Source organism: Petromyzon marinus, chromosome 80, assembly GCF_048934315.1.
Source record: "Petromyzon marinus isolate PM22_M1 ecotype Great Lakes invasive population chromosome 80, UKy_Petmar_22M1.pri1.0, whole genome shotgun sequence".
Lineage (NCBI taxonomy): Eukaryota > Metazoa > Chordata > Hyperoartia > Petromyzontiformes > Petromyzontidae > Petromyzon > Petromyzon marinus.
Window position 1 is genome coordinate 7772317 of NC_133746.1, and position 12315 is coordinate 7784631.

General features: G+C 55.2%; 1 protein-coding gene across 1 annotated transcript in view; it reads left to right on the top strand.

Annotated features, from left to right (window-relative positions):
* The window catches only part of LOC116958596 (two pore channel protein 2-like), a 111086-nt gene that overhangs the window by 20513 nt on the left and 78258 nt on the right, over positions 1-12315 (top strand). Inside the window, exons 7-10 of the mRNA XM_076057284.1 lie at positions 1683-1789; positions 3680-4742; positions 6008-6012; positions 6055-6086. Of these exons, the coding sequence (XP_075913399.1) occupies positions 1683-1789; positions 3680-4742; positions 6008-6012; positions 6055-6086 (1207 nt within the window). The remainder of the gene's footprint in view (positions 1-1682; positions 1790-3679; positions 4743-6007; positions 6013-6054; positions 6087-12315) is intronic.

Consider the following 12315-nt stretch of genomic DNA (forward strand, 5'->3'; position numbering starts at 1 on the left):
ACACTGTCAACCACACCGTGTCTCCGCGTGTCTCACCGTGTGTCTCAGCGTGTCTCTGCGTGTCTCACCGTGTGTCTCTGCGTGTCTCACCGTGTCTCCGCGTGTCTCACCGTGTCTCTGCGTGTCTCACCGTGTCTCTGCGTGTCTCACCGTGTCTCACCGTGTCTCACCGTGTGTCTCTGCGTGTCTCACAGTATCTCACCGTGTCTCACCGTGTCTCACCGTGTCTCACCGTGTCTCTGCGTGTCTCACCGTGTCTCACCGTGTCTCACCGTGTCTCTTCCTGTCTCACCGTGTCTCACCGTGTCTCTGCGTGTCTCTGCGTGTCTCACCGTGTCTCTGCATGTCTCACCGTGTCTCACCGTGTCTCACCGTGTCTCTGCATGTCTCACCGTGTCTCACCGTGTCTCACCGTGTCTCACCGTGTCTCTGCGTGTCTCACCGTGTCTCACCGTGTCTCACCGTGTCTCTGCGTGTCTCACCGTGTCTCACCGTGTCTCACCGTGTCTCTGCGTGTCTCACCGTGTCTCTGCGTGTCTCTGCGTGTCTCACCGTGTCTCACCGTGTCTCACCGTGTCTCACCGTGTCTCTGCGTGTCTCACCGTGTCTCACCGTGTCTCACCGTGTCTCTGCGTGTCTCACCGTGTCTCTGCGTGTCTCACCGTGTCTCTGCGTGTCCTCACCGTGTCTCACCGTGTCTCACCGTGTCTCTGCGTGTCTCACCGTGTCTCACCGTGTCTCACCGTGTCTCTGCGTGTCTCACCGTGTCTCTGCGTGTCTCACCGTGTCTCTGCGTGTCTCACCGTGTCTCTGCGTGTCTCACCGTGTCTCTGCGTGTCTCACCGTGTCTCTGCGTGTCTCTGCTTGTCTCACCGTGTCTCACCGTGTCTCACCGTGTCTCACCGTGTCTCTGCGTGTCTCACCGTGTCTCTGCGTGTCTCTGCGTGTCTCACCGTGTCTCTGCGTGTCTCACCGTGTCTCACCGTGTCTCACCGTGTCTCTGCGTGTCTCACCGTGTCTCACCGTGTCTCACCGTGTCTCTGCGTGTCTCACCGTGTCTCACCGTGTCTCACCGTGTCTCTGTGTGTCTCACCGTGTCTCACCGTGTCTCACCGTGTCTCTGCGTGTCTCACCGTGTCTCACCGTGTCTCACCGTGTCTCACCGTGTCTCTGCGTGTCTCACCGTGTCTCACCGTGTCTCACCGTGTCTCTGCGTGTCTCACCGTGTCTCTGCGTGTCTCACCGTGTCTCTGCGTGTCTCACCGTGTCTCTGCGTGTCTCACCGTGTCTCTGCGTGTCTCACCGTGTCTCTGCGTGTCTCACCGTGTCTCTGCGTGTCTCACATGTCTCACTGTCTCACCGTGTCTCTGCGTGTCTCACCGTGTCTCTGCGTGTCTCACCGTGTCTCTGCGTGTCTCACCGTGTCTCTGCGTGTCTCACCGTGTCTCTGCGTGTCTCACCGTGTCTCTGCGTGTCTCACCGTGTCTCTGCGTGTCTCACCGTGTCTCTGCGTGTCTCACCGTGTCTCTGCGTGTCTCACCGTGTCTCTGCGTGTCTCACCATGTCTCACCGTGTCTCTGCGTGTCTCACCGTGTCTCTGCGTGTCTCACCGTGTCTCTGCGTGTCTCACCGTGTCTCTGCGTGTCTCACCGTGTCTCTGCGTGTCTCACCGTGTCTGCTAGGCGCTGCGAGTTCGCCGCGCGTTCCGCCCGTTCTTCCTGCTGCAAAACTCGTCGCTCATGAAGAAGACGCTCAAGTGCATCCGGCGAACCCTGCCGCAGATAGCCAGGCACGGCACTAGCACCACCGCAACCACCACCACAACCACCACAACCACCACCACCACAACCACCACAACCACCGCAACCACCACAACAACCACCACAACCACCACAACCACCACCACAACCACCACAACAACAACCACCACCACAACCACCACAACCACCACAACAACAACCACCACAACCACCACAACAACAACCACCACCACCACAACAACCACGACCACCACAACCACCACAACCACCACAACCACCACCACAACCACCACCACAACAACCACCACCACCACAACAACCACGACCACCACCACAACCACCACCACCACAACCACCACCACCACAACCACCACAACCACCACCACAACCACCACGACAACCACCACGACAACCACCACCACAACCACCACAACAACCACCACCACAACCACCACCACCACAACCACCACAACAACCACCACGACAACCACCACCACCACAACAACCACCACCACAACCACCACAACAACCACCACCACCACAACCACCGCAACCAACACCACAACCACCACAACAACCACCACGACCACCACCACAACCACCACAACAACCACCACCACCACCACAACAACCACCACGACAACCACCACCACCACAACCACCACAACCACAACAACCACCACAACCACCACCACAACCACCACCACAACCACAACAACCACCACAACCACCACCACAACCACCACCACAACCACCACAACAACCACAACCACCACCACAACCACCACCACAACCACCACCCCAACCACCGCTGCAACTACCAACAACAACAACCGCCATTCACCACTAAGTGGCGGTGACGTCACCACGACGCTTGTGCCAGGCTATGTGCACCCTGAGGCCACGTGAAGTGTCGAACACCCGCTGGCAGTAGGTCACGGGGCAGACCCAGGTGCCACGGGTCGACTGACTGAGATGACTGGCTGATGCACCACCTGTGCCCCCTACTGTGCCAACCTGCTGTGCTTTAGCCACCCGGCGCTCCGCTCGTTGTTGTGAGCGTCGTTGCTCCGCCCTCCGTTGTTGTTGGCGGGCGACTGCCTCCAACTGCCCAGTAGCGGCGTCCTTCACGAGCTATTCACTATACACTACTACACTATACACTACTATACACTACACTACTATACACTGCACTACTATACACTACACTACTATACACTACACTACTATACACTACACTATACACTACACTATACACTACTATACACTACACACTACACTACTATACACTATACAATACACTACTATATACTACACTACTATTCCCTATACACTACACTACTATACACTACACTACTATACACTACACTACTATACACTACACTACTATACTATACACTACACTATACACTACACTACTATACACTACACTACTATACACTACACACTACACTATACACTACACTACTATACACTACACTATACACTACACTACTATACACTACACTATATACTACACTACTATACACTACACTACTATACACTACTATACACCACCCTACTATACACCACACTACTATACACTACACTACTATACACTACACTATACACTACACCACTATACACTACACTATATACTACACTACTATACACTACACTACTATACACTACACTACTATACACCACCCTACTATACACCACACTACTATACACTACACTACTATACACTACACTACTATACACTACACTACTATACAATACACTACTATACACTACACTACTATACACTACACGACTATAAACTACACTACTATACACTATACACTACATTATAACGGTTCATGTAATACACGCAGGGCGGTATTAACCAGGGCGGCCGCGGGGTTTGAACCGTGTGGTTGTGTCTCTGTGTGTCTCAGTGTGATGCTGCTACTGGCATTGCACTTGTACTTCTTCACTGTGCTGGGTATGCTGCTGTTCCAGAGGGGCAAGGTGAGTGTCCTCATCACCTCGTCACTACATCACTCTCTCTCTCTCTACCTCGTCACTACAACTCCCTGTCTCTCTCCACCTCGTCACTACAACACCCTGTCTCTCTCCACCTCGTCACTACACCTCCCTGTCTCTCTCCACCTCGTCACTACAACACCCTGTCTCTCTCCACCTCGTCATGACACCTCCCTGTCTCTCTCCACCTCGTCACTACATCACCCTGTCTCTCTCCACCTCGTCACTACATCACCCTGTCTCTCTCCACCTCGTCACTACAACACCCTGTCTCTCTCCACCTCGTCACTACATCACCCTGTCTCTCTCCACCTCGTCACTACATCACCCTGTCTCTCATCACCTCGTCACTACATCACCCTGTCTCTCTCCACCTCGTCACTACACCTCCCTGTCTCTCTCCACCTCGTCACTACACCTCCCTGTCTCTCTCCACCTCGTCACTACAACACCCTGTCTCTCTCCACCTCGTCACTACAACTCCCTGTCTCTCATCACCTCGTCACTACACCACGCTGTCTCTCTCCACCTCGTCACTACATCACCCTGTCTCTCTCCACCTCGTCACTACAACACCCTGTCTCTCTCCACCTCGTCACTACACCAACCTGTCTCTCAACACCTCGTCACTACACCTCCCTGTCTCTCAACACCTCGTCACTACACCTCCCTGTCTCTCAACACCTCGTCGCTACACCTCCCTGTCTCTCTCCACCTCGTCACGACACCTCCCTGTCTCTCTCCACCTCGTCACTACACCTCCCTGTCTCTCTCCTCGTCACTACACCTCCCTGTCTCTCTCCACCTCGTCACTACACCTCCCTGTCCCTCTCCACCTCGTCACTACAACTCTCTGTCTCTCTCCACCTCGTCACTACAACTCCCTGCATGGTGGTTTGTGCTGGTTGTGCTGAGGGTAGTGGTTGCTGTGGTGGTTGTGGTGATGGTGGTGGTGGTGGTTTGTGGCGGTTGTGGTGATGGTGGCTGTGGTGGTCGTGATGGTGAGGGTGGTGGTGGTGAAGGTGGTGGTGGTGGTGGTTGTGGCGGTTGTGGTGGTTGCGTTGATGGTGGTTGTGGTGGTGGTGGTGTTGTGGTTGCGGTGGTTGTGGTGAGGGTGATGGTGGCTGTGGTGGTGTTGTGGTTGTGGTGAGGGTGATGGTGGCTGTGGTGGTGTTGTGGTTGTGGTGAGGGTGATGGTGGTTGTGGTGGTGTTGTGGTTGTGGTGGTTGTGGTGAGGGTGATGGTGGCTGTGGTGGTTGTGGTGGTGTTGTAGCTGTGGTGGTGGTGATGTTGTGGTTGTGGTGGTTGTGGTGAGGGTGGTTGTGGAGGTGGTGTGGTGGTTGTGGTGGTGGTGAGGGTTGTGGTGGTGTTGTGGTGGTTGTGTTGATGTTGGTTGTGGTGGTGTTGTGGCTGTGGTGTTGTGGTTGTGGTGGTTGTGTTGATGTTGGTTGTGGTGGTGATGTTGTGGTTGTGTTGGTTGTGGTGAGGGTGGTTGTGGTGGTGTGGTGGTTGTGGTGGTTGTGGTGGTGGTGAGGGTGGTGGTGGTGTTGTGGTTGTGGTGGTTGTGTTGATGTTGGTTGTGGTGGTGTTGTGGTTGTGGTGGTTGTGTTGATGTTGGTTGTGGTGGTTGTGGTGGTGTTGTGGTGGTTGTGTTGATGTTGGTTGTGGTGGTGTTGTGGTTGTGGTGGTTGTGTTGATGTTGGTTGTGGTGGTGAGGGTGATGGTGGTGGTTGTGTTGATGTTGGTTGTGGTGGTGAGGGTGATGGTGGTGGTTGTGTTGATGTTGGTTGTGTTGATGTTGGTTGTGGTGATGGTGTTGTGGTTGTGGTGGTTGTGTTGATGTTGGTTGTGGTGGTTGTGTTGATGTTGGTGGTTGTGGTTGTGGTGGTGGTGTTGATGTTGGTTGTGATGTTGGTTGTGGTGGTTGTGGTTGTGGTGGTGTTGTGGTTGTGTTGATTGTTGTGGAGTGGTGTTGTGGTTGTGTTGATGTTGGTTGTTGTGGTGGTGTTGTGTGTTGTGGTGTTTGGCTGTGGTGGTTGTGTTGATGTTGGTTGTTGTGGTGGTGTTGTGGTTGTGTTGATGTTGGTTGTGGTGGTGGTGTTGTGGTTGTGTTGATGTTGGTTGTGGTGTTGTTGTGGTTGTGGTGGTGGTGTTGTGGGGGTGGTGGTGTGGTTGTTGTGGTGGTGTTGTGGTTGTGTTGATGGTTGGTTGTGGTGGTGGGTTGTGGTTGTGAGGTGCAGGGGAGGTCGCTACTACTTTGAGACGTTCACTCAGCACTCACCTGCAGCTCGTGCTGCTCCACGGCCAACAACCCCGACGGTCAGCAGCCTCCCTCACCACCACCACCAGCACCACCACAACACAAACACCTTAACCACCACAACCACCACCACCTTAATAACCACCACCACCTTCACCACAACCATCACCACCCTCACCACCACCAGCACCACCACAACCACCACCACAACCATCACCACCACAACCACCACCACCTTCACCACAACCATCACCCCTCACCACCACCACCACAAACACCACCAGCACCACCACCACCTTCACCACAACCATCACCACCCTCACCACCACCAGCACCACCACAACCACCTTCACCACAACCACCTTAATAACCACCACCACCTTCACCACAACCACCACAACCGACCAACAGCACCACAACCACCACCATCTTCACAACCATCACCACCTTCACCACCACCACAAACACCACCACCTTCACCACAACCACCTTAATAACCACCACCACCTTCACCACAACCACCACCACCTTCACCACAACCATCACCACCTTCACCACCACCACCACAAACACCACCACCTTCACCACAACCATCACCACCCTCACCACCACCACAACCACCACCACCTTCACCACAACCATCACCACCTTCACCACAAACACCACCACAAACACCACCACCTTCACCACAACCATCACCACCCTCACCACCACCACAACCACCACCACCTTCACCACAACCATCACCACCTTCACCACAACCACCACCACAAACACCACCACCTTCACCACAACCATCACCACCCTCACCACCACCAGTACCACCACAACCACCACCACCTTCACCACAACCATCACCACCCTCACCACCACCAGCACCACCACAACCACCACCACCTTCACCACAACCTTCACCACAACCATCACCACCTTCACCACAACCACCACCACAAACACTACTACCTTCACCATAACCACCACCACAAACACCACCACCGCAACCACCACCACAACCACCACAACCACCACCACAACCACCATCATAACCACCACCACCTTCACCACAACCACCACCACAACCACCACCACAACCACCACCACCTTCATAACCACCACCACCACAACCACCACCACCACAACCACCACCACAACCACCACAACCACCATCATAACCACCACCACCTTCACCACAACCACCACCACAACCACCACAACCACCACCACAACCACCATCACCACAACCACCTTCATAACAATCACCACTACAACCACCACAACCACCATCACCACAACCACCACAACCACCATCACCACCACAACCACCATCATAACCATCACCTTCACCACAACCATCACCACCATCACAACCACCACCACCCTCACCACCACAACCACCTTCACCACAACTACCACCACCTTCACCACCACCACCTTCACCACAACTACCACCACCCTCACCACCACCCTCACCACCACCACCACCATCACCACGTTCACCACAACCACCACCACAACACCACCACCACCACCACCACAACCACCACCACCTTCACCACAACCACCACCACAACCACCACCACAACCACCGCAACCACCATCATAACCATCACCACCTTCACCACAACCACCATCAACACAACCACCATTACCACAAACATCACCACCATCACAACCACCACCACCCTCATCACCACAACCACCTTCACCACAACTACCACCACCCTCACCACCACAACCACCCTCACCACCACACCCACCATCATCACCACATCCACCACCACCACAACTATCACCACCTTCACCACAACCACCATCACAAACACCACCACCATCACAAACACCACCACCACCACAACCACCACCACAACCACTACCACCTTCATCACAACCACCACCACAAACACCACAACCACCACCACCACAACCACCTGTATATGAGGTGCTAGCTTAACAGCACTTGCCCCTGCAGCCTGTTAGAGGCTACACGGGGGATCTTTGTCTGTGTCTGTGTGTGAGGTGCTAGCTAATAGCACTTGCCCCTGCAGCCTGTTAGAGGCTACACGGGGGACCTTTGTCTGTGTATCACCATAGTCCTCCTCATCACCATTGTCGTCTTCCCTTCATGAGTTTCATCATCATCATCATCTCTTCATAATGACCATGATATAGTGTAACTATCATCACGATCACCATCACCATCGTCATGATCACTATCATCACCATCATTATGATCACCACCACCATTACCAACACCACCACCATCGCCACCACCACCACCATCGCCACCACCATCATCACCATCACCACCATAAACCACCACCGCCACCACCACCGCCACCACCACCGCCACCATCACCACCACCACCATCACCACCACCATCGCCACCGCCACCACCACCATCACCACCATCACCATCACCACCACCACCACCACCATCACCACCACCACCACCATCACCATCACCACCACCACCATCGCCACCACCATCACCACCACCACTATCACCACCATCACCACCACCACCACCATCACCACCATCACCACCATCACCACCACCACCATCACCACCACCACCACCACCACCATCACCACCACGATCACCATCACCACCATCACCATCGCCACCACTATCGCCACCACCATCACCACCACCACTATCACCACCATCACCACCACCACCACCATCACCACCACCATCACCATCACCACCACCACCACCACCATCACCACCACCATCACCACCATCACCACCACCATCACCACCACCATCACCACCACCATCACCATCACCACCACCATCACCACCACTACCACCACCATCACCACCACCATCACCACCACCATCACCACCACCATCACCATCACCACCACCACCACCATCACCACCACCACCACCATCACCACCACCATCACCACCACCATCACCACCACCATCACCATCACCACCACCACCACCATCACCATCACCACCACCACCACCACCACCACCATCACCACCACCATCACCACCACCATCACCACCACCACCACCATCACCACCACCATCACCATCACCACCACCACCACCATCACCACCACCACCACCACCACCACCATCACCACCACCATCACCATCACCACCACCACCACCATCACCACCACCACCACCATCACCACCACCATCACCACCACCATCACCACCACCATCACCATCACCACCACCACCACCATCACCACCACCACCACCACCACCATCACCACCACCATCACCACCACCACCACCATCACCACCACCATCACCATCACCACCACCACCACCATCACCACCACCACCACCACCACCACCATCACCACCACCATCACCACCACCATCACCACCACCATCACCACCACCATCACCACCACCATCACCACCACCATCACCAACCCCTGCCATTCACCACCAAGCGGCGGTGGCGTCACCACGGCGGCCGTGCCGGGCTAATGGTGAACTTTGCCCGCGTCTGTGTCTGTGCACGGTGTGTCACGTGCCGTGGTGTGTCACGTTTCACGTGTCACGTGCCGTGGTGTGTCACGTGTTGTGGTGTGCCGTGGTGTGACACGTGTTGTGGTGTGTCACGTGCCGTGGTGTGTCACGTGTTGTGGTGTGCCGTGGTGTGACACGTGTTGTGGTGTGTCACGTGTCACGTGTCACGTGCCGTGGTGTGTCACGTGTTGTGGTGTGTCACGTGCTGTGGTGTGTCACGTGCCGTGGTGTGTCACGTGCCGTGGTGTGTCACGTGTCGTGGTGTGTCACGTGTGTTGTGGTGTGTCACGTGACACGTGTTGTGGTGTGTCACGTGTCACGTGTTGTGGTGTGTCACGTGTTGTGGTGTGTCACGTGTCACGTGCTGTGGTGTGTCACGTGACACGTGTTGTGGTGTGTCACGTGCTGTGGTGTGTCACGTGCCGTGGTGTGCTGTGGTGTGTCACGTGTCACGTGTTGTGGTGTGTCACGTGTTGTGGTGTGTCACGTGTCACGTGTTGTGGTGTGTCACGTGTCACGTGTTGTGGTGTGTCACGTGTCACGTGCTGTGGTGTGTCACGTGTTGTGGTGTGTCACGTGTTGTGGTGTGTCACGTGCTGTGGTGTGTCACGTGACACGTGTTGTGGTGTGTCACGTGTTGTGGTGTGTCACGTGCTGTGGTGTGTCACGTGACACGTGTTGTGGTGTGTCACGTGCTGTGGTGTGTCACGTGCTGTGGTGTGTCACGTGACACGTGTTGTGGTGTGTCACGTGCTGTGGTGTGTCACGTGCTGTGGTGTGACACGTGCTGTGGTGTGACACGTGTTGTGGTGTGTCACGTGACACGTGTTGTGGTGTGTCACGTGACACGTGCTGTGTTGTGTCACGTGTTGTGGTGTGTCACGTGCTGTGGTGTGTCACGTGCCGTGGTGTGTCACGTGCTGTGGTGTGTCACGTGACACGTGTTGTGGTGTGTCACGTGACACGTGCTGTGGTGTGTCACGTGTTGTGGTGTGTCACGTGACACGTGTTGTGGTGTGTCACGTGCTGTGGTGTGTCACGTGCTGTGGTGTGTCACGTGACACGTGCTGTGGTGTGTCACGTGTTGTGGTGTGTCACGTGTTGTGGTGTGTCACGTGGTGTGTCACGTGTTGTGGTGTGTCACGTGTTGTGGTGTGTCACGTGTTGTGGTGTGTCACGTGCTGTGGTGTGTCACGTGTTGTGGTGTGTCACGTGTTGTGGTGTGTCACGTGACACGTGCTGTGGTGTGTCACGTGTTGTGGTGTGTCACGTGTTGTGGTGTGTCACGTGGTGTGTCACGTGTTGTGGTGTGTCACGTGTTGTGGTGTGTCACGTGTTGTGGTGTGTCACGTGTTGTGGTGTGTCACGTGTTGTGGTGTGTCACGTGTTGTGGTGTGTCACGTGTTGTGGTGTGTCACGTGTTGTGGTGTGTCACGTGGTGTGTCACGTGCTGTGGTGTGTCACGTGACACGTGTTGTGGTGTGTCACGTGACACGTGTTGTGGTGTGACACGTGTTGTGGTGTGTCACGTGCTGTGGTGTGTCACGTGCCGTGGTGTGTCACGTGTTGTGGTGTGTCACGTGCTGTGGTGTGTCACGTGACACGTGTCGTGGTGTGTCACGTGCCGTGGTGTGTCACGTGCCGTGGTGTGTCACGTGGTGTGTCACGTGTTGTGGTGTGTCACGTGACACGTGTCGTGGTGTGTCACGTGCCGTGGTGTGTCACGTGCCGTGGTGTGTCACGTGGTGTGTCACGTGTTGTGGTGTGTCACGTGTCACGTGCTGTGGTGTGTCACGTGACACGTGCCGTGGTGTGTCACGTGCTGTGGTGTGTCACGTGCTGTGGTGTGTCACGTGTCGTGGTGTGTCACGTGTTGTGGTGTGACACGTGCTGTGGTGTGTCACGTGCTGTGGTGTGTCACGTGACACGTGTTGTGGTGTGTCACGTGTCACGTGTTGTGGTGTGTCACGTGCTGTGGTGTGTCACGTGGTGTGGTGTGTCACGTGGTGTGTCACGTGCTGTGGTGTGTCACGTGGTGTGTCACGTGTTGTGGTGTGTCACGTGGTGTGTCACGTGCTGTGGTGTGTCACGTGTTGTGGTGTGTCACGTGCTGTGGTGTGTCACGTGTTGTGGTGTGTCACGTGTTGTGGTGTGTCACGTGGTGTGTCACGTGTTGTGGTGTGTCACGTGTTGTGGTGTGTCACGTGTTGTGGTGTGTCACGTGGTGTGTCACGTGGTGTGTCACGTGCTGTGGTGTGTCACGTGGTGTGTCACGTGCTGTGGTGTGTCACGTGTCACGTGTTGTGGTGTGTCACGTGGTGTGTCACGTGTTGTGGTGTGTCACGTGTTGTGGTGTGTCACGTGCTGTGGTGTGTCACGTGACACGTGCTGTGGTGTGTCACGTGGTGTGTCACGTGCTGTGGTGTGACACGTGTTGTGGTGTGTCACGTGGTGTGTCACGTGGTGTGTCACGTGTTGTGGTGTGTCACGTGGTGTGACACGTGCTGTGGTGTGTCACGTGGTGTGTCACGTGCTGTGGTGTGACACGTGCTGTGGTGTGTCACGTGGTGTGTCACGTGTTGTGGTGTGTCACGTGTTGTGGTGTGTCACGTGTTGTGGTGTGTCACGTGGTGTGTCACGTGCTGTGGTGTGTCACGTGGTGTGTCACGTGGTGTGTCACGTGGTGTGTCACGTGGTGTGTCACGTGTTGTGGTGTGTCACGTGGTGTGTCACGTGCTGTGGTGTGTCACGTGGTGTGTCACGTGTTGTGGTGTGTCACGTG